This window comes from Leptosomus discolor, chromosome 2 (assembly GCF_034619465.1).
Source record: "Leptosomus discolor isolate bLepDis1 chromosome 2, bLepDis1.hap2, whole genome shotgun sequence".
In the NCBI taxonomy this organism is placed as follows: domain Eukaryota; kingdom Metazoa; phylum Chordata; class Aves; order Leptosomiformes; family Leptosomidae; genus Leptosomus; species Leptosomus discolor.
The window spans coordinates 3469743-3496537 of NC_141392.1; the positions used below are offsets into that span (position 1 = coordinate 3469743).

The 26795-nt window shown below is 45.0% G+C and overlaps 1 protein-coding gene across 1 annotated transcript; it reads right to left on the reverse strand.

Annotated features, from left to right (window-relative positions):
* Positions 1–291: 291 nt before the first annotated feature.
* Positions 292–25621, reverse strand: KCNK17 (potassium two pore domain channel subfamily K member 17). The gene is made up of 5 exons (XM_086460549.1): positions 25397–25621; positions 13622–13736; positions 4320–4486; positions 3592–3760; positions 292–587 (listed from the first exon to the last, which is right to left on the reverse strand). Exons 1-5 carry the CDS (start codon positions 25619–25621, stop codon positions 292–294), a joined length of 972 nt encoding a protein of 323 aa, XP_086316675.1.
* Between the last annotated feature and the right edge of the window lie 1174 nt (positions 25622–26795).

Sequence of the window (26795 nt, forward strand, 5' to 3'; positions counted from 1 at the left end):
AGGACAACAGCTAGTGTTGAATGTGGATGTCAAGCTTTACCTTGTATGTTGAGGTGGGAGGGTAGGTAATATCTCTGCAAATCTACTTTTGGCTAAGAGTCCCACTGGTAATTCCCGTTGGTGCCGCAAATGAAACGTTTTTGTTGTCATTGCTCAATTCAGAATAGAAGCATTTCAAGCTCAATCAGCAAGCTTTCACCCCACGTGAACGTATGTCAGGGCAGCTTCATTCCCAAGTGGCACATCCCTGGTGCACTAAAACCTACGAGACACCAAGGACCTGTTTCTTCCCTAGAGCGCTTCTGCAGGAGCTGTGTAGGTGTGAGATTCATCTGGTCCTTTTGCTTTTGTGTCTTTGTCATTGCAGATCTCCACATTGTGAAGTCCCGTCATACTATTTTTGTTGCCATCCATTAAATCTTCTGCCATCTCTGTGCTCTTCTTGTTGCACTGACAGAAGTCACTGGAGCTCTCTAGAAAGTTGATGTAAAATTTGATAACCAGGGCGAGCCAAGCCATCCCAAAGAGGATCCACAGAGAGATTACGTTCTTGTACCAGCCTGGGTAGGTGCGGTCTGGGTTCATCCCTACGAGAGAATCACCCAAAACTTTTCTAGAATGGATCAAGAGTGCCTCAAACAAGACATTACAAAGCAAAGACAGTGGAAATATGACCTAATATTAGTGATTTCTATATAAAGCACGAGTATGCCATCTACTCGGCACGTGCATAGATATGTTTCATGACAGGTCAGCAGCAGCAGCCTAGAATTCCCTGGGAATTGTAAAGATTGCCCATAAGAAAGAAAAATAAATTCCGAATTACATTTATGTCAAAGTGAAATTATTCACGTTTAAGCGCAGTTTCGCTTCTATACTTACCACTCAGCCCCACAGTGTTGCATTAGTATGTAACGGGGTCCCCTGCAGGCAGAGGTAAGCGGGCTTTACGTACTGGTGTACGTATCTTCTTAAGCCAGATATAAGCAAGAGAGCGAGTCTCTCGGAGCAGGAGGGAAGGGCCCTGAGCAGCCCTAAAACTTCTAAGACCAACCCAACCTTGGAAGGCAGCTTGAAATTATGCTGCCTCTGCCTGGTTGCTCAGCTAGGTACTTCACGATCCCTTTGGAGCAAAGCTGTATTTTCAGTTGTATTTCCACCGTGTTTAGTGCAAAGAGGTTTCTACGCCCCAAGTTAAGTGTCAGCAGCAATATTAATAACACAACCAAAGCGAAGGAACGAGCTCAGCCCTAGGAAGGGACTGTGCTGTGTCTGTAAAGCAGGCTGGGGTACCCTTACAGACACAGGTAAGGTACAGGGTACAAATCAGCGGCAGCAAAATCTTTGCATGGGCTTTCTCTCTACTGCTTCTGAGCTCTCATGAGTTAGTTTCCTTACCTTAGGAAGGTTTGTCACTTTATAACAGAATACCTGAAGCGCAGCAGATCTTACAGAACAACTGATGATTTCAGGACAGAGTGTGAGGAGTTAACATGTATGAGGTGGTACCTCCATGAATCCGGAGGCCACTCTCCACACCATGTTCCAGTGGCAAGTACATGTAGCACCAGGTTGAAATGAGACATCCATAAGGGCAAGTCTTTAGGTATTTATGATCTGTGCCTGGTTGTACAAGAATACTGTCCTGTGAGTACCTGCACAGACTAGCAGTTACCAAATAGTGGTCTATGAACTGTTACTGTCTGCAAGATTGGGATTAGTAGTAACTGGTCAGTGGAGCCGTATTAAACAGCAAACCTTTACATCCATTTACTTGGTATTATTATATATTATATAATACACATTGTACGTGTTTTTAATATAATGGGACCACAAGGCATTTTGAGGTTGTCACTAAGCCACTGGTAAACGTTTGGAAGCTACCAACCACTTCCGTGATTGGTGTAACGACAATTACTTTTTGGGCTGGCTTTCTACATCAAGGTGAGCTTCAACCAGGAAGAGTATTAAATTCACCCTTCAAACAAGCACCTTTCACCAATGCTAAATTCAAAGGTTTAAAAACTGTTTGCTTTAAACAATAAATGAAAACAAGAGGGAAGGGCTATTTGAGCCTTCCAAGGAGAATGCTTTATCCAAAGAGATCATCCCATAGGTGAAGTCTTGCGGATGAGAAGATCAGAAGAAGTTTAGGACCTACGTGGCACCTCGAGTCCAATAGACGGGCTAATTGAACATGTAAATTAACATCTCTCAGGGCCAGTATGAGAAGCCACATCAATATTACTAAGTTATTATATACATTAAAACAGGCTCGGGGCCGCTCTATGACTTCAAATCCAAGTGCCATAGCCTGGATTATATTCCCCCAAAGCAGAGCAGCTGTGTCCAAAGGGAACATCGGGCATCACTCCTGGCATATGACATCCCCTAGAATTTACCTGGTTCAGAACAGCACCAGAGACAACACTAGCGAGGAAACAGCATGACAGTCACTTGAACCCATGCCCTGGCCCTGCTTATTTTTAAGTTGAGACATAAACCACAAACACAGGATTGTAAGGCCAGAATGGTTTGGCCTCCACATACCACAGGTCACTGATGTATTCGGTTGTTCCCATACTGAACCTAGCCTATCTATGGCAGTATCCCAGTTACAAGATACCACATAGGTGAAGGTACGCCTGGGAGTGGGAGGTATACTAGTGAAGAGCACCAAAATTAGTGCTCTTCACACCACAGGGTGCAGCATCATCTATAAAATCAGCACAGGAAAATGCTGAACTGTCTAGCTTTTGTTAAACTCCATTGGGCTACCCCTACCCAAGCTAACTTGATTCCAGCTCATTTAAGCGTGCCTACACAACCTCTAGTCACAACTTCAATGCCTTCTAGACAAGGCCTAGGGTGATCACCGCTAAGTTTCCTAAGCATCAAGAAAGCACTAAAAAGAAAAGAAAATAAAGAACCCACAATAAGATGGTTTAGTCTTTCTGTCTCCCAGGGATTCAAGGGTGCATGTGTTTCTATAATCAATTTGTTTTTAATGAGAAAGTCTTTATCAAAAAGGTGTGTCCTGTGTTTCAGCAAATGCATCGGGCATGGGTCCAAACCCATTTCCTCTGGCAAAGGGTTTTGGCAACCAAAACTAGGCTATGCCTGGTGCCTGACAGTCTACACCTAAGTGACTTAAGCTGCCTTTTAGAAAGCTGTTGTCTGGGGTTTTGACAGAGGAAGTGGTCACTGTCTGTTAATGGTAATGCAGAGTAGCATCTGCTTAAAACTAATCACTGCCGATTCACTGGAGCTCATCAAGTGCACCGTCAGCAACTGCTGTGATTAAAAACATAGCACTCCAGTCTGGTGGCATAGTCATTCAAGGGACAGACCACCTGCATGCTGGAAGATTACTCATTGACTGGAAAAATGATTTCTTTGCTCTTCTACAGGTGGCATCACTATATCAGAAATCACGCCTTCTCCAACCCGTCAAATGCCTGCCACAACGTAGTTATCATCAAAGTCTGTGGATTGCCAGTGGTGTAAAGCTGCCGAGTTGGGAGCTTCGTACGCCACACGTTTGGCTTTGGTGTTTAGCAGGTGAAAGCAATGAAAATGAGAACTACTCACCAATCACGTAATCTCCGAACCCTATAGTGCTGAGGGTAATGAAGGAGTAGTAGAAGCCTTCTTCATAAGACCAGCCTTCTTTGTCAGAGAACAACAAGGGAGGCAGCAGGAGGAACAATAACAAGCCAGTTACCAGCGCACAGGTCTTAATCAGGAGGGAAGCTTTTTTCTAGTAAAAGAGGGAAAAAAAAAAAAAAAAAAAAGAGACTGTCACAAGAAGGATGTCAGGGAAAGTCCAGCTCAGTTTCTGGCTGAAGATGATCCTGGACTCCATAAAAGCCCACAAACATTCGTGTCATTCCACTAGAATAAACAGGGTGGCTCTCCCAGCCAGCACAAACTGGGCATCACCTTCACGAGTCCTAAATTCATGCCAGTTTAAAGCCTATTCCACAAATGTTCCCATGTAACTTACACAAGCAATCCTATGACTGATGATAAGCAGACCAGGTATTCCAAGACTGTGCATGGCTCTAAGGCTCTGGCACTTCTACTGCTGTAGGGGAAGCCATTCATCACAGAAGTTCCCTCAATTAATAAACAACCTTATCTGACACCTCATAGGGATGTCATACACTAAATTTATTTGCTTCCAGTTATTCCTGAGTATTTTGGCCAAGTAGGTAGGCTGTCCTTGTTAGTCAGAGGATCCCAAACACCAGATAATGCCCTTTATGTCTTTTCTTTCCTGAGCTTGAGGGTGAAGCATACCTGTCCACATTGCTTACCTGCCAGTGAAACACCTCCTCTAGGTGATGGGCGCAATGCTGAACCCCCAGCAGCATCAGCTGCCCAATTTCGTTCAGGAGTACAAGGTTCAAGGGGATCCCAAAGAGTGCAAACAAGATGCAGAAGATTCGACCAGCCACAGTGCTGGGGCTCAGGTTCCCATAGCCTAGGCAGGGAAGGAATGAAGTGTTAAATCTAAAATATTCTCTGCTTGCTCTCCTCCTCTGGAGGGGTGAGCCTCCATCTTTTACAAACATTAGAGGAGAAGGTCACTGCTCCGAAACGACCTTTTTTATAAATAAGTTACATCCATTGTTTGTCATATCCTATCGTAGGCTGGAAAATAACATTTCTTTCCCTGCCAATTTTGTTTAGTTCCTTTTCTATTTACCAGTGAATTTCCTCTCCCCTACCCACTGCCCTGGCTGGGATCTGACGTAAATGCAAAACTTCCGTTTAGTTCAGTTTTTGTAAGCATTGTTGGCATTGGCTTTGCTGGTAAGTGATCCTGCATAGCTGTCAGATGGTCTCTGAATCACCAGAAGAGCGTTTCAATTATAACAACCATTTTCTACCTTTGTCCCACAGGACTAGTGAACTTAACCCTGCCTCCTTGCTTATACCCCTCTTTCGTGCCACAAGTACCAAATGCACCTTACGCTTGAACTATCAAAATGTTTGCCTAGAGTCAATAAACCTGGAGAAATTATATTTAACCCAAATTAAAAAAAAAAATTGAAACGTTGCCTTTTTCTGCTAATCATATGAACTGGTCTAATAAAAGGCACTGCCCTGCAAGCACAGCCTTGCTTGTATCCTTAGACCGTCACGGCTTCGACATCACTGCTGCAATATTTGTCCTTACTCCCCAAATTCTCTTTCAAAAATATCCTGGAAATTTGCAGACTCGCGCTTCTGTAGTTTCAAGCATTTTATACCACAGGAAAGTCAGATTTAACTTTGGTTTATTTCACAAGATGCTTTTTAAGACAGGGGAAGAACTAGCACATGACAAGCATTTCCACTTAGGCAGAGACCTATGGCCTTGACTACATTTCAGAATCACTTCCACTCATTAAAGACTCACACATCAGTCCATGTACAAGATTGACATAACCTGGCAAAGCTTATCTTTCCACCACAAATAATACTATCTCCTCCCAGCAACACCCAACTGTTGGCACAGCGCAAGCACAGAGATGCTCCTGCCACCGACCCCTTGCTACCATGCTTGTAGGTGCCATAGCTCCAGGGCACATGAGCAGCTCCCAGGAGAAAGGGGCAGGTCCAAGGGCTGGGCTCTGAGGGAGAGATAAGCGAGAGCCCAAACGTCCACCGTTGACTAGATGGAGTCCCATTCCTTCACCAACCTCTGCCCCACACCCCCCTGCCGTAAGCCACTGACCAACAACGCAGAAAGGTGCGTGACTGCGAGCTTGGGATATCTGCACATTTCATGCCAAGTTTTGCGCTGCTGAAAACCTCTCCCCACCACGGACGACTTTGCAAACTGTTAATTGTGCCCATGCACTAACTAGCGAACGACCCCCAGGAAAAGGTCTGGCAGCAAACTATCTCACAGTGCGTATACAGGCTGTTGTCATCTCACTCCTACCCCCACGAATTCGAAATGTTACTATCCGGAGGACTTTTGCTCCCATAATTTTAGGCTTGGATGCTTTGTGAGACCCTGGGTTTAATGTAGTAACACAATATACCTCCAAAGCAATGGCCCCAGCAGCCTGTCCCTGGGAGGGGGCAGAGCATCCCCCGGGAAGAACGGGATGCTGTTATGTAACTAGAGATTGTTTTGAAATACAGGCAAACAAAGGGGCTAAATTAAGACTGTACAGCAGCCTTAATTCCAGCGCTGTGCTCCTCGCTTATGAGCAGCCCTGCGATGATTACGCTCTTTTTCCCCCCAACGAGTAATTGCTGACTTCCGCCAGCTTTCACCATTTCTCGACCAACAGATGTGACAAATGAGACACAGGCAGGCAAGCACATCTGGTAGATGATCCCATCGAAGTAAATTTAAGGGATATGTGCCTGGCGTGATCCGTTTCGCACTGGCTGTGCCACTTTTTGGTGGATTTGCTCCAGTTTTTCTCTTTTATGGAATTAGGGTGTTTTGCAGGCTGGTCTGGACCTGGGAGAAAGGGCATTTACTGTAAGGCTGGAGTCTAAACACGAGTCACTTTTATGGCCAGCCATTCCCAAAGCTTTGGTTTTTTTTTAATCTCCTTCTTTCCCTTCTATATCAAGTTTAAAAAGACTGTGTAATGGCTTGGGCAATTATTTCTACCACAGCTTTCCAGGTTATCCAGTCTCTGGAGAAAAACATCAGATGAAAGAGGAAGAAAGGTCCATGATCTCAGGTCACTGTGTGAAGCACAGCAGCCTTCAGGATTTTGGAACCCCGCACAGCGCTGACTAGAGAGCATCTAAGGTTAAGCTGTACATTACATTTAATTTACAGCAGCAAATTCAATTATGTAAGCAGGTCCAATAAGCCCAGTACACTGAACACCAGATCTGCTTTGCATATGATTTATCTGGCTACCTTTTCCCCTTGGGCTCAGCAGCTCAAGACAATTTCCTGAAGATTTGGTGAGCAGTCGCTGTAAATATGCCAAAAAGCCACGTCCCATTAGCTTTTTATACAGGATATGTTTGATCAAACAGCACGGGAGACTTTAGATTATGCAGAATGGCAATTTATGTCTGGCTGACGACACGCCCTTGCCTTTGGACTAGACAAATTGATGCCAACCTAGTTGCATATAAACCTCAACTGTTATAAAACTCAAGCAGGAATGGGTAAATGGGACTTACCCTTTTCAGTAAATGGAATGAGGGTTAATTGGCATCTTATACCATCGTGGGCTATACATCAGAAGATCTGAACCAAGTTCAAAGACTAAAACAAACTACGCTGACAGCTGTCTCATAACCCTCCTGAGCCTGCTACTGGGATAACATGTGGTACATGCCCGCACCAGAGACAGCAAGGGATGCTCACCAAAACCTACAGAGGTCTGAGTATAAGCATTTCCACTGAAGCAGCTGGATTAATTGCCTTTATAGCTTCTCTGATTCTGAAATAAAGTGCAACATAACTTAATCTTCCTTCGAAGCAGCAAAATAAGAGTGGTTTTATTTCTGAATGGTCATACCCACATGCTTTAACTCATGTGCTTGTTACACATATTAAGTAATTTCAGTTTGGTTTTCCTGCTTGCTCGTAACATTCCCATACATAAGGGATTCACAGGCTAAGAGGAGACCGATGTGTGATTAAGAGATCATTAGTGACAGGTTTCTACATTCACAAGACAGTATCCTACTTGCAGTGACCTCAGTTCTGCTGAGGCAACTGCAACTTCCTGCGACCCACAATGGGAGGTTGGTTTGGCTCCTGTTCTCACTGCCCGGACGTAAAAGAGTATTTTAAGCAAAAAGTGCTTAGAGCACACACACACAAAAAAAGTGTCTTTCATAGGCTGAAAACCATCTACAAATTCACCAAATAATTTCAGCTGTGGGAAAGCACAATTTGATATAAAAAAAAAAAGCCGGACGAGAGTCACTTCTGTAATGAGTAACTTTCAGTGGTTCGAGCATTCAAACACATTTTTTGGGAGATTTGGTTTAATTCTGTCCTACCTGAGTGGATACAAGCCACCACTTCACACAGGAATGACCTAAACCCAAATTTACAGAATGTTCTTGTTGACAGTATTTTGCTTTGAACAACCAGACACTCAAAGCCTAGGAGCCAGATGTCTCTCCTAACACACGAGCGTCTGATCCACAAGACACTGGGCAACGTGACAGGTGCCAGTGCTAAAATTACCTTATTTTACATGACACATTTAAACACTCAGAGAAAGATGCTCCACTTGGCAGCTGGGGTGATCTCCAGAGAGCCACAATCCTGTTCTCCCAGGCCCTGCAGGGAACTGCACATTGGTCTCCTACACCTCAGGGAGTGCTCCCACCTAACACTTTCCAGAAGATCTAAACACTTTTCTTTGCCTTGTGCTCCTTACAAGTAACCCAAATGCTTTAATCTGGGCTAAACAAGAGTTTTTGTTCATGATGTATTCAAATGTTGCATTGAGAAAAAATAAAAATATGCAAGTTCTGTTTACACTGAAAAGATGTCTTATAATTCAACAAAGTTGAAAAAACCCAAACAAATCTATCGATTACTCACACAGCACCGATATGTTTGTCCAGTTCCTGAGCACGGGCCCAGCTTAGCTGGAAGGTGTCTCCCTGATACAGCCCTCAGTAACCTGGTCTGACCTCATAGCTGGCCGCTTTAAGCAGAAGGCTGCACTTGAGACCTTCTGAGGTACCACAAAACCTGAGTTATCCAACGATCCTTACAAGCGTTAGGATTTTCAAAGGTCATTTGGTACCACCTACACTCAGCTGAACATCAGCAAGCCTGGCAAAATAGCAAGTCCTATTCACCCTCATACTTTCGAATGTCTCCATGAGCACTAGCTACACAAACAAACGTGCTTGGCTTCTCAAGGCTCTTGTGAGATCTCACATTATGCCCATCAAGTCTGTTCCAAGCGCAGGAAGACTTGTCAGCGGGACACGGCCACTGAGCTAAGAATACCTGATACGGAAGTCACAGTTATTTCCAACTCATCCATTCATGGAAGATGGCTTTGCTAAGGCCTCTCAATTGTGGTAGAGATGGAAACGAGACTCAGAAGCTCCAAGCAGCCCCAGTACTTGCATTGGTATCTCAGTTTCATGATTAGAAAGAACAAAAAAACCAATTTGATTTTAAAAGCTAGTGGTGGCAGAAACTCAGGAACGATATCTTATATGGGGAAGCTCATTGGGACCCTGGCAGGTTGAATAAGGGCATGTGTGGGAGATGGCTGTCAGGATTCATTTTAGCCAGTGCTGAGATGAAGTAGACACCAATAACTAAGGCTGGTAGCCTGAAAGACAGAGCTATTTAACAGTTTTAGCCCTACGAAGTTCCAAGCAACAGCAAAATTAGGTTGCACGCTCCTTCAGTGAGTGAAAGGCCAGAAAAATGCTTGGGATGAGTACTGCAGCCTTCTATTTGTTGTATTTGTACTGTGTATACACTGGAAGCTGTATAGTGGGCTTACTCTCAACAGGCCAAGATGATGGCATGCAGTCAGGAACGCAGATCAAATTTGCCAGGGGTCAGGAGCCAGCTCAGAGGATGTTGCTGAGAGTGCTATCCCCACACCCACCAGTGACCTCCCATGGACCACTGTGCCACGTCCCACTTGGCCAAGCCTGTAGAGCAGCTCTGCCAGCTGCCACAGGGCAGGGGAAAGATCAACACAAAGGTGTGAGGCTCTTCAGCAGAGAACTCCCCTACACTACAAAAACCCCTGAGGTTCACAGAGGATTTCAAGTGTGAAAGTGGCCCTAGGCTGCTATTCCACGTTTTAACTACTTCAAGACATCAAGTTGCTTTAACTGGATTTCCCATCGGATCATCAGCCAGCAAGGGGCAGAAGCCTGACCATTTCTCCAGAGCTCCACCACATGCTGGGCAGCACTAGAGAGGGTCAAAGTCTTAAAGAAACCATTGCTAGCCCAGCGCCCTACACTGCCAGGACTTCACAGCCCACTGTTTTTCCCCACCACATCATCTCTGGCAACATACTAAATTGCCTGTGACTATGTACTAAATACTACCTCTTGTTCAATAGCCTGCTTGCTGCTACCCCCAAAATCCTTTGGGGGATTTCTGTTAGGAGCTATTATACTGTGTTAAACAGAGAAGGGAAGGACTTCCCCTTCCTTTCTTCACTGTGAGATAGTTTACTTGCTTTTACTGCTCTGTTTTATGCTTAAAAAGGGCCCTTGAAATTCATACAAATGAGTACTTAACTTTGCCACCAGGAAATGGGAAGGCAGCACTAGGTAATGGCATCTACTCACCCAAGATAAAGGGGGATGTTCAGGCTAGAGAGGGCAATACTATCCCTTCTACTCTTAAGCTAGCACAGACAACCTCGGTCTCATCACAAATCCTTTCCCTAGCACCTTCTGTGAAATTACACCGCCCTGTGGTGGTTTGACTTCAGGGACTTTCATCTCGTGCCCCACTCTGAACTTGCTTTGATCTCTGCCCTGTTAGTCCAAACTAACTAGGAAGAGAATAAACACAGAAAGGAGAGACTTTGTGTCAGCGAGGGATACAGATGTCCGAGGGATAAAACCAGCAGCAAATTAGCTTCTCTTTAATCATGTTTAGTGCTACAGCTCTAAAGGAACTCTGAAGATGATTCTTCAAGGCATTGAAGAGAGAGGGTTCCTATGGAAACATCTGCAGAAAATCAGATCACATACAAAATCTGGAATGACATGACATGTAAAAGACAGCAATTAAGAAGGCACAGAAGCGTAACAGTGGGGAAAAGAAATCAGCAGAAGGCCAGGGCTGCCCACCCCACATGATCAAAAGTTATGAATGCAGGTCCATTCAAATTATGAGTTTGGCCAAAACCTATACACACTCTTCTTTACACAAGAGATTTTGGTTCATACACATCTGTTCTCTAAAACTTTGGGCTGAGGGTACCAAGTATGTCCACCCTGCAGGTTATAAATTTGCATACTGCTTTTAATCACTAGCGTAAATACGTGAGGCCCATTTAAATGGAAGAAGGGTACAGCTCAGAAGACATTGCAACTGGAGACATGTGGATCCAGACTGTGTCAGTGAGGAAAGAAGCTAATGTCCCTCAGTTGGTGTTAATCACGAAAGAAGCCAACATCCCTTCCTATATCGCGGTGGGAGAGCGTTCTGGTGAGGACTTGAGAAACACATCAAGACTTAAGGGGGTTAAAGCACCTAAAGCAGAAAACAGAAGCTGACAGAGTGGAAAGAGCATCTCAAAGGACAGTGATGAAGGTAAAAGCGGTAACAGCTTTGGCAGTGCTGTTTGAAAAGACTAAGGAAGAAACAGCTGATGGAAAAGCCACAAAGACATTACATTGCCCAGCAAGGCACAAACAGCATTAGTTGCAGAGAAAGAATATGGAGGAGAAACAGGACAAAGAAGGACTTGCAGCAGCCTGACCACACGGAGTAGAGTCCACCCAGTTCTTCAGCAAAATCTTTATATAGTACCCCTAAATTCCTGAGAATCTCTCTTCTCCGTTACCATTTTAACTCTATTCTTTCTGAACTTGTTTGCCAGAACGCCTTGGTTTTTAACTCCTATACATTAATTTTGTGACGCTGGACCTGCTTTCAATGGTTCCATCCTCACAGCTTGGGATAACCTCTTCCTTGCCACATAAGGCACAAAACCCCCCACAAACCCTTCTCAAACTTTCTCAGCTGCATCATTTACCCCATAGCCATGCTTCGCACTTGAAGCTTCCTACTGTGATTCACTCCTCTGAACTCCACTGAGCTCTTTAGAAAGGACTTTGGCTTCTTACTTGACATTATCAATTATCCTTCTCTGCCACACAGCGACACCTGGGTCAATGAGGCTGCACCAGCCACTGTCTCAAGAATTTGCAGAGAAAGAAGATGAGCAACAGATTCAAGGTGAGGCTCTGGGAGGCCATCTCTACAACATACGGTTATTGACAGTGTTAAGACACTAACTCAGATGCAATTAACAATTTAACTTGAAAAAGCAAAATCAAGGGCCCAGTTGTCTGAAGTTCTCTGCGTAGAGGTGACTTGTACAGCATTCTCAAGTCCACAACTGAAAAACCATGAACAAGTCCCTAGACTTACAGCATCAGCTTTAAAACGATGAGATAGAGCGCTGTAACATTTCATTCTTTTCATTTCCCCCTCCGCTATCAAGATATGTCCCCCCTACCCCCACCTGTCAGGGAAAGGAGTTTACTTAAAGAAAAGAGAAAAAAAAAGAGTAGCTTAGGCTTCCATGAAGTAACAGCCAGAAATGTTTAGTCTCGATGTCTGCCAACATCACAAAACCCCCTTCTATTTTCACATGACAAATTTGATTCTTCCTGATGAATGTCATTAACTTAAATTTGTTGTGGTAAAACAGAGTCACTCTGGCAGCTTAGAAACTGGTCAGGATTAACTACTAAGGCAAGCAAAGCAGCTCTGAGCAGATGCTGCTTTGTACCAAAGGCTGGAAGGAACTACACTTGAAAACCACAGCCTGTGTAGCCCTGTCTCATGAGCCTCCACTGCCACCGTCTGGTACAACCCGTAGTACAACCCACCAAACGTAGTTCCCAACCAGATCAATACATGTGTAGAAGAGCAGGGCAGAAAGATGTACTGAATCACAGGAAGGTGACACCCCCACACCCCCAAACACCACCACAAAACAAACCTCTCTCTCTCTCTAAGCTCTTTGTTTGGGGGCTTGATGTTCTGAAGTCAATGCACCTTCAATAGCCATCAAGAGAAATCAAAAGAATGCTCCACCTGGGTGCACACAGAAAATTCTCAATCAAAAGTGTACTTGAAATTGAAGAGAGCTGACAGATTCAACACAAATCAGGAAACCCCCGAGAGATTTCTGATACTCAACCACCATCTCTCCATATAGTCTCCCACCATGGTTTTTATAATGCTGGGTCACACGGTAAGGAAGAGACAAGTTGTCAATGGTTTTGGGGACTGGGGGCTTGCACTGCCAATAATTAATAGCACCTCCCTTAGGTGACACTGTACCTAAATACAATTTATTTTTTTCCATTCTCCCCGACACACCCCACCCCTTACTTCCATCATTCCTTCATAGCTTTGCATTGCTCTTCTGCCAAAACCTGACTCAACCATATTGTTCCATTTATCCAGCTATTTGGCTTTCACCTAAACAAGCAGGTCCTCATCCAATACAGCTAGTAATAAGAAGGACTAATTCATAAATATAGTCTCTGAAGATTCAACAGCCAATATTAAGAGTTTTTTCCAAATCATTCCCTCTCCTTGTGATGGGAAAAGCTCATTTTAATGCACAATTCACCTCAGACCTCTCAGAGAGCACTAGGCTTGGGAAAGCACAGGCAGCACAGTACCACAAAGTTCAGGTCCCAAAAAGCTGCGTAACTTAGCAGGGATAGGTACTGAGCTAATTCTCCCTCGAATTAGTTAGATCATGGCTGTGCTGGCACTGACAAAGCATTTCTAGGGCTGGGTTCATGGGTGCTTACCTATTACATGATAGAGACAAGCTACATGAAGCCCCACAGGGCTGGAGCATCACCTGACATTACAGGTCCTCATTCCTGCTCCTTTCCCACCTATAAGGCAGCCCTGCGAGCAGAGAACTCTTACCAATGGTTGTTATTGCAGAGATGGAGAAGAAGAAAGACCCACTGAAGTCCCACCTGCCCAGGCTAGTGGTGTTTCCCTGGAGGGTTATGCCACTCTTGTAGGCTTGGATGATACCCTGCAAAGAGACAACAACGTGAGATCCCACAAACCCTTTATGCAAGTTCACGTGACTGGCGTTTCCAGTACTGGCTGGTAAAGTCACAAACTACAACTACTTCTGACTCTGCACCTTAGAGACCAAAGAGCCGAGAAGTCAGAAGAGCCAAGAGCCAGCATATTGGTTCTAAGGAAAGAGCATCTGCAGGATAAAAGGAAGCTGCACATGCACATGGTAGATCATACAGGTAAGTGTGGAAGAGAGGGCAAGAACTACCTAGAGAAAGCCTAGCCAGATATTAAACTGCCTTATGACACATTCATTAAGAAAAGAAAACGTTTCCAGGTGGGATATTCTGATGGCAGAAGTCCCAGAGCAGCAAATACACACGCACATGTAAGTGACACGTTCCCCCCCAGTATAGCCAAGGGATCTGTATATGGTGTCATGTAGGAAACAGACTACAGGGGATATCCAGTGCACTAGTACTGGGCAGTATGTCCCCACATCAGGACTATAAATATGAATAAATGGGTTAGATGAGCATGATGCCCGATTCTGTTTAATCCACCTGGGAAAGACTCAGAAGTCGCTATGCTGAAGCACGCAGAGTTGTGCCAAAAATAAGATACCAGATGTCTTACCAGTGCCCATATCTGACTACCTTCTCACGGCAATAACATTAGCGACATTGAACAGAGTTGTGTCCAAAGCATTAATCACACCACAGACTAAACATTTCACACCCACTGACCAAGAATCCTTGAGTTGATTATCCTTGAATGCCAAGCGTAGCCAAGACGACATAAAATTCATCACCTCCGAGAAAGACATGCCGAGCCCACGTAATACTAGCCCTACCCTAACAATAAGGCTGCTGATAACACTTTCACTGTTGATGATAAACAGAATCACTCAGGTTAGATTTGCATCAGTTGTGGTTTTACAGAGTTATAGCAAACCGACACTTCAAGCCTGCACAGCAAGGAAGCTTTTTCCCATTTTACTGATGTAACACACCACAAGGGATTTATATAATATTATGCAGGGCTGCAAATTAAAAACTGTTCCCAGAGACCCAAGCAGCAGCTTAACTACAAGGACCAGTATCTCTTTTCTCCAGAGCTCCTAGTTCTCATACTAAGAGCAAGGAGCGACTCAGAAATCAACACATACTGTTGCGAGAAAGAAACGCTGTTTGATAGTCGCATTCTCAGAAATATCTTCGTTTACTCATAACTCAAGGCAATTTAAACTGTTCAGGGTCATGTTATAATCTGTTAAAGACTGACAAGAGATTCCCTGCACAAGACAGAGCAGAGCACCCTTGCTCTGAAGAGGGCTAAGGACCAGATGCTATATTATGTCACCCTTCCTGCTGTGACTTGAGTGGGGCAACCCACTGAAAGAATCAGTATGCAGCATAAGTGACAGGAAAGAATCGAGTGCCTCCCCCCCCAAAAAAAAAGAGAGAGAGAGAAAAGGTTGTATCAGGAAGCCTCCAGCAGGATTTGTTTTGAACAGTTGTGTGCAATTCCACCACCACTCCGCATCCCTCGTGTCCCCCCCTCCTTCTTCCAGGGCTGGTATCCGCATTGACGTTGGTCACGTCGCATGGGATGCGGGCTCTGGCCTTTCTCTGCTCTTGATCGCTGACAATACTTGACCTCAGGTTTAAGTGTGTGAAGTTCTGCAGACAATGGCCTAGTCAGGAATCACCGTCGCCACGAACATGAAATAATTTCCACGAACTAAACCATATGGCAAGGGAGACACTGGCAATTTATGCAGATGACCTGCATGTTTTCCCCTCCAGAAACTAGTGGTTAAATCTGAAAACAAAAAGCTGCTTATTCTCTCAAGCTTTCCTTCTGTAGCCTGTGATCTCTGCAGTTCTAAGCAGCTGGTCTTGAACATACACATATCTGCTGGAACAGCAACAGTCCAGATCTCAGGTAAACTTATTAGCTTGATCAGATACTCAAAAAAACCACACAGAGAGCATGTTTGTTGTCCATTATCCTGCCTGATGACCTGCTGAAGCTGACAACATGACACACATCAAGTTTTTAAAGCCAGAAATGCATAATAAACAGAAGGGATTGTGAGGAACTGTGGCCAAATCGGACCAAAGAAGTGGAAATACCTCCATGCAGAAAAGGGAAATGCACAGGCTGCACAAGACTTCACGTGAGAAGCAGCAGTCACCGTCAAACGTTTAATTTCACATCATTGCACCAGCTCCATTCTGCACGGTTTAGGACCAAGGCGCTGAGCGGTTGTGAGCACCCCTGCAAGCTCTGCAGGGATTTATCCCAGTGCCGCATCTCCGAGTCACTGGCTTCACTTCCCCCGAGTTGACGCTACCGCCAGGACGCAGCCTTTGTCTTCAGAGCCTGCGGACAGGCAAAAGTCTTCGCGCTAAGACAGCTCGACGACCCTGCGCTCGCCTCCACGGGAAGGAAGGCGCCGTGCAACTAACTCATTGGCAAAGAGCAGAGCACTGAGCTGTTCGCTGTTTCTGGGATTGAGGCACTTGACGTGTTTGGGGTAGATCTTCAAGAGCCTTCAGCAGTAAGCCTCTGGCTAAGCATTTCCTTGTTAAATCTGGTTGTCAAGCAGCCAGATAACACCATTAGGACCACTGTGCCCGTCACAGCCTGGTAGAGGGACCACTGACTACTCCTGCAAATCAAAGCCACTTGGATAAACAGACACTTCCAGGAGAAATGTCAAGTTCATTACTGTTAGGAAGAGCGAGCCACGGATGCCATCCTTAAAGCGGACAATTTGTAGAGGGTGGAGATAAGGATACTGGCTTTTGGTTTAGTTTTACTTAAAAACATTTTATTATAATACCTAGAATCAACCTTTGACACAGCAACAATGATGATGGAAAATTACAGATTGATTCTTCGGGGAACAGTAGAACTAATGGAGCTTGCCTTCCTACAGATGTGCCCACAGAGGCGGATTAATGAAAGAGAAATCCATAGATAGCTATAAATACACAGACATTACTTCTGGCACAAGGAGTCACTGGGTTGCAAACTCCTGAAGGCTGAGAGAGCATTCAGGAAGATATCAGTGTATTCTTGCCCTAATTTAATATGTTCCTCTAGACTTCTGCTTTTGGCTAGTGCTCTTTTTCATAGGAAAGTTAGAAAGGGTTTACCACTTCTGACGGAACATAGGAAAATCCCAGCTAATAAACACACTAATGGAACAGCTGAGTTCTCCCTGCTTTTCCCATTGAAGAGGCACGGATATGTCTTTGCTGTTGATTTAAAAAAAAAAACAAAACAACTTGAAATACATTTTGTCCCGTGGGTTCAAGATTTACTAAAGTGGAACTGAACCACAGACACTGGGTGACACGTGCTTGGTTCCCTTAGCCTGCCGTTTTGACAACCAGAAACTTTTTTGTTTTGCTTTACACCAATTTTTAGGTGAAATCCTAGGGGGTTTCCTTTTTCTTTTAATTAGGCCAGTCATTTATACAGTGCCTGCTCCAAAACCCGATGCATTAAAGGGCACCTAGTAGAAGCAGCATCTCAAATCCAGCGTTCAAAAGCAGATATCTGCCTGATCTAGGACCCCAGTCAATACCACCAGCTGCTCAAATACAACAAACATTGATATTGCAGAGCTTGGGCTTGATATTTTGGGAACTTGAAAGGTCACGTGTGCAACTCAAGAACAGGAAGAAAACAGGTGGGTGGTGAAAATAATCAGAAAGAAACAGAACTCAGTTCCACTTTGGTTTCTACTGACAGACAAGCTACACAACATAGTAATTTCACTTCTCTCCACTTATGTTCCTCCCTCTAAAATGATAATAATTTAGAGTTCACAGCAACTACTATATCTTTAGCTGACAACACTTAATATCATTTTTAAACTGCGGATAAAATTTTCCGTGGAAACTATTGTAACTGCTGTAGGATTTCTAAATTAGGATATTTTAGATTCTTAGGCCTTCATGAATCAATGAAACTTTATTTGCTGCCATGTTTTCTCAGCAAGGAGGCTGTTCTGTTTCTTGATAGCACCATGCAAAGCCTACATGCATGGTCAACTAATGTCATAGCGGGTGATTAAAAAGCCAGCATGACTCCCAAAGTCGTCTATTTAAATGTAGATGTCTGTCCTGTTACCTTCATGATGAAATGTGCCTCAGAATACATGAATTTGGCCTCCAGCTCTGTTCTGCCCAGCCACAAACTGAAGTTTCAGTTAGGAACATAAGCTAATTCTTGCAAATGCACCCGTCACGCTCATTATATCTCAGTACAACCCAAAAGCTAGTTTTGTGCATCCTTCTGCAGGGAATTCCCTCCTTTAATTCAAGCTCACTGGTAACTCCATGAAGAAGCTGTGGATTTCTGCTGACTGCCTTATCTAACATATCTCTGACTTGTCAAACTTATTTTAGGACAGCAATTCCCTCTCTCTCCTTCTCTTCTGCTATCAGTTAGAATAACCATTGCTAGTTCTTCCTGTAGGGGCATCCACACACAACATTGTCCCCATTTCTTATTGGGGTTAAAATATTTAAAAAAAAAAAAATCCCTGTTTCAGCCTGCCTGCCTTTTAGCCCTTCACAGCTCCGGGGCTCCACTTCCACAAGTGATTGATAAGGAATGCCTCATCTATCCTGGGAAAGTCTTACCATTCTACACAGTTTTGCACCAACAAACCCAATGTAGTTACAGTCAAACTAGCAAAAATTAAACTACATGATAGAATTACACTCTTAAAGGATCTGTTTTTCCTATTGTCTAGATTTAAAAAAAAAAAAACCCACACACAACAACAATAAAAAGGACACCCACTTGAGTATCCAGAAGCTTAATGCAGATCCAGCCTGCAGAGTTCAGTTCCTTCCTAACCTTTGAGAGTTACATCTTTTTCTTCCCTGCAAAATGCAGGGTTTTTTGTTTTCCATTTGCTGTGGAGTCCCTCTATCCTTCAGCCAGACCCGTAGGCCTTTCATTTACCGTGTGCGCTGTGTTATCAGCTGGGGATTGCCCAGAACTCTCCCAGCTTGCACACTTCCTCCCTTCTAAACCCCTCTTATCACACACAGGACCCTCCACCGCCAGCCTGTGGCTGCAGCACAGCTGCAAAAGGGAGAAATATTTACTCTGACCTGCTTAACACCAATTAAAATCGCGTCTTTCACCTCCGCACCAAGTCACAACCGCATACGACCGGGGTACAGCTTGCAGAAAAGGTGTTTAAGATCAGCAATAAGGAATGAATGCATGCACATATGTGAACTGAGACACCACTTTCCTTGTAGTCTCTGCTTTCTGCAGAACTTTCTTCTCTTTCCTTCCATAACCTTCACAGCCACAAGAAAATGATATAAATGACTAATCCGGCTGATTCTAATCTACCTGCCCCCCACCCCTCAACAACAGCGAGATATAAAGTGAAAAGGGGGGAAAAGTGAAGCCCTGAAAGATGATGACCCTACCAAGGATCTCCATAAGAATTCCTGACTCTCTAGCTCAAAATTTCTAATTTCTGGGATTAAAAAAAAAAAAAAAGGGAAGGAAAGAGACAAACCACTTCTTTCTGGAAGAAAGTACTATGGAAGGAGTCATACAAGTGACCCACAGCTCCAGTCACCGTTGCTGCCCTGTACTTCTGAACTATGGCATTTTGGCCAGAGTTCACAGTAATCTTGAGATACCTTTGCAGGCAAACACAGTATTTCCCAACTGTATTTAAAAGCAGTTCTCAAGGAAGGCAAAAAAAGCACGTGAATGGACTGGGGTAGAAACTTCATTCCTGCATTTAGCTGAAGTTTACTTATTTTTATATATATAGATAAAAAAAAAAGTAAATCAACCTTTCCCCAGAGTACTTGCCCTCCTGAATATTGGTTGCTTCATTTCAGACACTTCCTCACCTTCACAATCTATCAAGGAGGGCAAGGAGGTGTTCCCAAGGCACCAAACTACCATTTAGACTAATGAGAAAATATAAACTCAGACAAATTTTGTGCCCTGGAAATTCTGTGAAACGTTGGTATATAAACATTTATTTATGTCTTGGAATATCAGCTGTAAATCAGAAAAAAAGCAGTTAACATTAACCTTGGTCTCAGATTGTAAGGACGAAGGTCATTTAACTTCAAAATAATTAATAGATTATGAATCACACCTTTCCCAGCCACAAGGTCTGATCCCTGTCCTTGCTTGGAGTGGAAACTTACCTGATTTCTGACCAAAAGAAGAGCAAGCATAAGGCACCTTATGACTTCAATGGAATCCAGCTGGTTTTTTTAACTTCATGTCACTTAACCTGAGACCTCATCAAATAACTGTGTCCCACCACCACCCCCCCCCCCCAGCCCTATTTGCAAATATAACTGGTACCAGTTCCCCTAAACCAAACAAACCCTACCAGCAAAAACACTTTTACTTTGCAGCTGGATCTGCACTATGTTTTTTTCTAGAATTCACCTAGACTTACTCTTCAACTGAAACGGAGCAAGAGATGTAGTGAAGTACAGCAATGCTGCAACCAACGCTACCCTAAGCCACTAGTACTTTCTATGAAAATTAAGCTTTTCTATCAAGGAAGAATCTGTGGCATGATTCATGGGACAAAACATTGCTGGATTCTAATCACTTCCTAAATGTCCAAGTAACTTGAGAGCTGGGCTGCAACAGAAGTAACTCTGTCTGTAGAGACGAACTACCTATATCATCTACAGAGCAGGGCACAGCAGGTTGTATTGCATCATCCTTGGAAAACAGAGACATTCTTTCTCTATTAGTTTTCTTTTAGTTGCATTTAAAAAGGGTCGAGTATGATGAACAAGTCCCTGTAAGAGTAACCCACATCTTCAAACAACTGACAGGAACACACCCCCCCGGTCTTTAGATATCCACTCCTAGTAGTGTCAAACCTTCCTGGTTGGACAGGTTATTAAGACAGTTATTGGTTAATTCCAGCTTCCTACACTTCCTTACTTGTTAGTGCCCACCAAGCCTGACCAGCTTTGAGAATCTGATAATATCAAAGAACGTTTCCCTTTAGGCAAAGGAATATAAATATAACAGGTTCCTGTCTCCCTTGCCCCTTCTCTTTCCAAACACAGGTACTAGATGCTACATCACGGACCAGAAGACCTAGGAGTGAGTCAATTACCAGAAACAACAGTTCACCAGCCATTCTTCTCCTTGCCTTCCAAGAAGTCCAACAATATAGCGCTAGCCTACTGCCTATTGCCGTATAGAATAAAGAGTTTTCTCTTTAGCAGCTCCTGTCAAAGGTATAATAGGGTATTATAAGCACTTTTGGTAAGTTACCCACATTTCTTTTTAATTAATAGGTCTGGAGAAGAACAAACTGGCTATAACTTAACTGAAGTAGTGGTATTTTTTGATAAGAAGGAAACTGGAAAGAACAATTACATGGGATCAACCCTGTTTCATCTGTGACAAGCCAATGCACGCTTGACTGAAGCGTATTCTACATAGACGTCACTGCTCCACAAGAGCCAACGCTGTTCCTTAAATTCCCCCGTCACCAACAGTTGATCTCTGATGCTCACCCCTTCATAGTCACTCACTGCTGCATCATCTGTGGGCAAGAGGATTTTAGTCAACTGTGTTTGCAGGGTTGTATTTCCTGACAGCTGGCATAAATCTCTGCTGGTTCAATGCCACTGCAAGACAAGGTATTGATGAAAATCTTTCAGTCACATGGCATCTCATTGCTCTTGTAAACATGAGCTAAAACTCTGTAGCTCTAGCTGTTGACTCTGGAGATAACAGTATCTAGATCCACCTGCAGGCTTTTAGTTTATGGCCTGCCCTTTAGAATTAGGTCCTTTTCACTACACCTTAAATCTTGCTAGACAAAAAAAAAAAACAAACATACTTCATTTAGCTCAGCTTTTGTCTTCTCCTTCCACACCACACTGTACCAGCCACTAGGAAGAAAATGAACTCTATCCCAGCTGAAACCAGGACAGTAAGTAACTGGGTTTAAATAGCATTATGCATCTACGATAACAGAAAGTGGATAGAAGAACATAAATAGAGGAAACAGCAAAAAAGGCGGGCTAACACGAAAAGGATGTCATGGTGACAGCCTAACACAGAAAACAGTGTTCCAAGCCTGGCCATACAGCCGATCATCTGGCTAAAGACACACTGAAAAGTACAGCAGCTATAGCTACAATGGTGCTTGTGACCACTGAAAACAGGACAGGAAAACGAGCAAGTTTGGGGGACACCTCAGAGCTATAACAGTCACCCATGGCAGTTAAACTGAGACTTATGCACTAGAGGTGCAGCACACGTATGCCAAGGTGCCCCCCCGCCCTCAAAAGGTCAGACAGGGTCTCAGCTCTAAGAAATATGCCAGTACAGAAAGTGCCCTCTGTGTGTGCAGCCTCTCTGGGACTTCTCAATTTGGAACCAACATCATTTTTGCCTGGACAGAGTCTTAACGCACTTTCTTCCCCGGCTGAGGCCAGCTACTGTTCTTCTCTGTACTGAGGGTGTATCACCTGAAACCTGCCATACCATTGCCTCTGTTTCCATCTTCTGTGAGTCTTACCATGGAGAGCTTCCTTTGCTGTGACCTCACAGCCAGTAATTCTGGCACGTGAAGACCACCACCATATCGATGATAAAAAGCCACATATTGCCCTCTTTGTATGTTGCCTAACGGTTCTTGAGGAACTGTTTGCTCTCAACCGTGTCCCTGGTGAGCACGTGTTAACGTCACAGGCTGCATACAATGTCAGAAAAATAGCTTAGGATTAGATGGGTCACCAAACCCAAACTTAGGTCTTCCTTGAGTAGATGTTGCTGCAAGCACATTAGAGTCCCTCTGTTTTCCTCTGTGCTGCCCTTATTCTAAGCCTAAGTAACAAAAGCCAAGAAACATGCCAATCAATCTTCCCCACATACATACACACAGATATGTATAAACACACCAGCATGCATTTTTTGTTTGTTTATACATAAAGCATCTGCACATCCTCAAGTATTTAGGAAACGCTGAACTGTCCGGCATCCTGCAGGGGAAGAGTCAACCAGTCCCTCCAGCAAAAACAAACAGCTGTGGGAAGCAGGAACCCAGCACTTACAGATGTCACACATTTTCTAACGCTTTCACCTCTGCCATTCAGTTTTTGGGTTTAGTTTGCTATTTCCATCTCCTCCTGTCTTTCCTTTTAACTGGAAAATTACTTCTTCCCAGGAAAGGATCTGGGCTATAGGAATTACCGAATGAGAATTCACTGGTCTAGCTACCACGGCACGGTCTGTTTGCCTCTCGCCTTTCCTCCTGCCCATCCTCCTGCCATGCTCTTCTGCTAGCTCCTCAAAGCAGGAGCTCTCTATTGCTCTCCATTTGTGCAAACGCTGGAACAGTGGATTTCCACTCCCGGTTGGTAACTAGGAACTAAGCGATAAACAGGTTGTAAAATGATGTTTGTACATTGCTTAGCAAACTGGGATTTTATTCCATATTGGCCCCTATACACCAAAAATAAACAGAGTTTAGAATTATCTAGGATGGAAGAGCTGTAAGAAAACAATGAGGAATTGCCAGTAATGTCAAAGCAATTAAAATTCACACACTGCTTTATGCTTTCACAAACACCCTTTATATATCTTTCTTAATGAGCAAATAATCAGTCGTGTATCTAGAAAACCAGTTTGTTATCTGAAGAGGGCCAGTGATGACACTGCCCAATAAACTATGTGCAACTTACTGGAATAACAATTTACTGTACAGAAAAACATCTAATTTTTTTGAGCACACTTACAGTATCCAAGCAATTGCTACACAGGAAATTAGAAAAGAGTGTAGGAAAGAAGCAATCCTGTGGATTATCTGTTTAAGATTAATTTCTCAGTGTGAAAGTTATTAGAAATAACACAAAGCCATTCAAACTCAGACTGTGGTTCCTCAAAGCACGATGGCATGTACAGACACGCTGTAAAATGAAATGAAACTTCTTTTAACCTCCTCATCCAGGGCTTGCTCAGGTCACAATTAAGTACTCGCGTGGCTCATTGTAACAGCCTGGTCTAAGGGATTTGGGCAACTGTCCTATTCCCTTGACTACCAGACAGTATCAAGAATTAGTAGAGGTCACCCTACAGTAAAACAAGCCATCAGAATGATATTAGAAAGACCTTTCTACCTACTCAGCTGTGACCATCATCTCTCCACTGCTGTCACCCATCAAGTGAAACCCTCCCAATGCCAGGGCAAGAGCCATGCCCAGCCCTCACTGTTCAAAGGGCCAGTGCTGAATGAAGCTCAGCTCAGACCTGCCTTTAGGAAGTGCCAGACTGGTCTTCTCTGATGCGTTTCTCTCTTGTCTCTGACTTACTTTTATTCCACAGCTAGGCAGTACGCAGCACATGCTGTAAGTAATAAAAGTAGATACCATGGTAGCTTATAAGAGAATTTACCACCCAGAAAGTCAAGGGATGAGAGCCTGACATAGGTTATCTGCATGATTTTGTCTGCCAGGGCCTTGCTGAAACTCCTGACAAGATTATCTAGTTGATGGCTTCTGTGTTTTTTCCTCTCTGCTGGGAAAAACACCTGGAACATGTATCCAAGTTGCTTTTAGGTCCTTTGAACTCCGTTAGCCAGCTGGTTTCAGACACCACCACACAAAATAAATGCTTTTACAAAATAAAGTTTCTTTGTTTGGCAACATCTATTTGAGACAGACGGACCAAAGCAACCTGTATGTATTCAATCACCAGCACCTACTGAACTAGAATGGTTTGGGTAAATATTTGAGTCACTTCAATATCGTCGGTTTTTCTTTTTCAGATGACAACTGAGCAAGCCCACACATTTTATCCCACTTCGCTCATACCTGTACCGTACAATGCATCTACTCATACATTAATAAGATTGCATTTGGTCCTGCTTTTGCATTTTGCAACCATCCACCAAATATCCTCAGAAACAGTTTTAAGGCTATCTTAAGTTGTGTTACCAGGATTTTCTATTTCCCTTCCAACAGTAAGAACCGAAGAAGTTTGACAGTAGCATAAACACCAATTAAAACTTCCCACGATAAAGCCCTTCCATTAGAATTGACCCCTTCTAAGACGTCACAGACTATAACCCGTTCTTAGGCAAGAGGAGCAGATCCCTTGATAGGTAAGGCAAGAGGAGCAGATCCCTTGATAGGTAAGGCAAGAGGAGCAGATCCCTTGATAGGTAAGGCAAGAGGAGCAGATCCCTTGATAGGTAAGGCAAGAGGAGCAGATCCCTTGATAGGTAAGGCAAGAGGAGCAGATCCCTTGATAGGTAAGGCAAGAGGAGCAGATCCCCCTGCACTAACCCCAGGTAACGACCCCCACAGTGGGAAGCCGCCACTCGGCGCCTAAAAACCCCCGGACGCCCCAGCCCGCGGAGAGCAGCCGAAACCCTTTACCCGCAGAACCAAAACGCCCGGGGAGCAGCTCGGGGAAGCCCCGCTAGCCCGGAGGGGCCGGGTAGCGGGAAGGTTTCGCCCTAATTGGGTTTTTTTTTTTTAAGTTCCCCGGTGCCGTTACCACCGCCCCCCGCTGCGGTAGGAAGGCAGCGCCGGCTCCGGCGGCTCCCACCGGGCGGCTGCATCGCTCCGCCGCTGGCCGGGCCGGGCCGGGCGGATCCCCGGGGCTCACCTCGATGAGCCGCTGCAGGGCCGGTCCCTGCAGGCAGGTGTGGTTGCCCAGCAGCTCCCAGTGCTGCTGGAGGAGGTCTTGGGCCGCCCGCACCTCGGCCGGCCGCTCCAGCGCCTGCAGCACGACGGCGCCCAGCCCCACATAGCCCAGGTACAGCGCCAGCAGCGCCGGCACCCCCCAGCGCCGCCGCCGCCGCCCCTCCTGCCGCCGCCGCGCCGCCACCATCGGCCCCGCCGCCGCCGCCACCACCACCACCACCACCACCGCCACCCGCGGGGCTGAAGAAGCTGCCGGGCCGCGGGCGGGAGCGGGGCCGCCCGGGGAGGAGGGGAGGGCCGGGCAGGGCAGGGCAGGGCCGGGCAGGGCAGGCCGCGCCGCCCGGCCGGCCCCCAGCGCCTCCCCCGGCCTGCCCCTTCCCACCCCCGCGGAGGGGCGCCCGGGGCCGGGCCGGGCCGGGCCGCTGGGGGTGCTGCTTCCCCTCAGGCAGCCTTCGCCTTCCTCCTCCTCCTCCTCCTCCTCCTCCTTGCTTCCCACCTGTCTTCTCCGGAGCGCAGGGCTGCCCGAGGGCTCCCTTCTCCGTGCGAGGGCGGGCACGGAGACACCTTGGCGCCCCTTGGAGGGATGCTGCTGCTGCCCCGCTCCTTTCCCAGCCAGTTGCTGCCCAACTGGTGCCAGTTACAGGCCGCTCTCCTTGGGGGAGCCTGGTTTCCTCCTCCGCTCAGCTGCCGAGGTGATTTCAGAGGCGCTAAACAGGTGTTTCCGATAACGGCTCTTCGACAGAAACAATCGCAAAGGCAGCAAGTTTGTGAGAGTCTTTTTATCATCTGTGGTTTTCCTCTGGGGGACGGGAGCACTTCCCTCATAGAGGTAGTTCCCGAGACCTGTTTGATTAATTGCTTTCTCGTACAGCTCTAGCAAATGTTCTCCTCTGCTCTCTCACCACTAGAAAAAACCCAACCAGATCACTTTGGGGGAATAAAAAGTTTGTAATTTACCTATTTCGTTGCAGAATATGAGATAAAGGGGAATAAACCCATAAACCCAGTAAAATTCCAAACGAGATGCCTTCATACTCTGTCAGATGGTAACATCTTCTCACACTGCCCTGTGGGGGTTTTTTGTTTGTTTGTTTGTTTGTTTTGGTGTGTGTTTTTGTTGTTGTTTTGGGTTTGTTTGTTTGTTTGTTTGTTTGTTTTGCCAGGGGAGGTTTTGTACTATTACAAACAAGGCAGCTTTCAAACAGGTATTGCACTGCTGGAACAGTTCTGGTGATGTGCTAATGTATGTTTTTCTGAGAGGTGCTTTGAAATGAACAAGCATAAACTCCTGGTTTTACTGGCAAGATGCAAAACTTAATATGCCAAGGATAGATTCCAGTTTAAAGATATCACCCTGAACA

Bases quoted from the DNA above. Each gene is read 5' to 3' on its own strand.
- KCNK17 (XM_086460549.1), bottom strand. From the start codon at position 25,621: ATGGTGGCGGCGCGGCGGCGGCAGGAGGGGCGGCGGCGGCGGCGCTGG. The intron at 3,761-4,319 runs GTAAGCAATGTG...CTCTTTTACTAG, and splicing joins AGGAGGTGTTTCACTGGCAG to AAAAAAGCTTCCCTCCTGAT. The intron at 588-3,591 runs GTGAGTAGTTCT...ATTCTCTCGTAG, and splicing joins GTTCGGAGATTACGTGATTG to GGATGAACCCAGACCGCACC.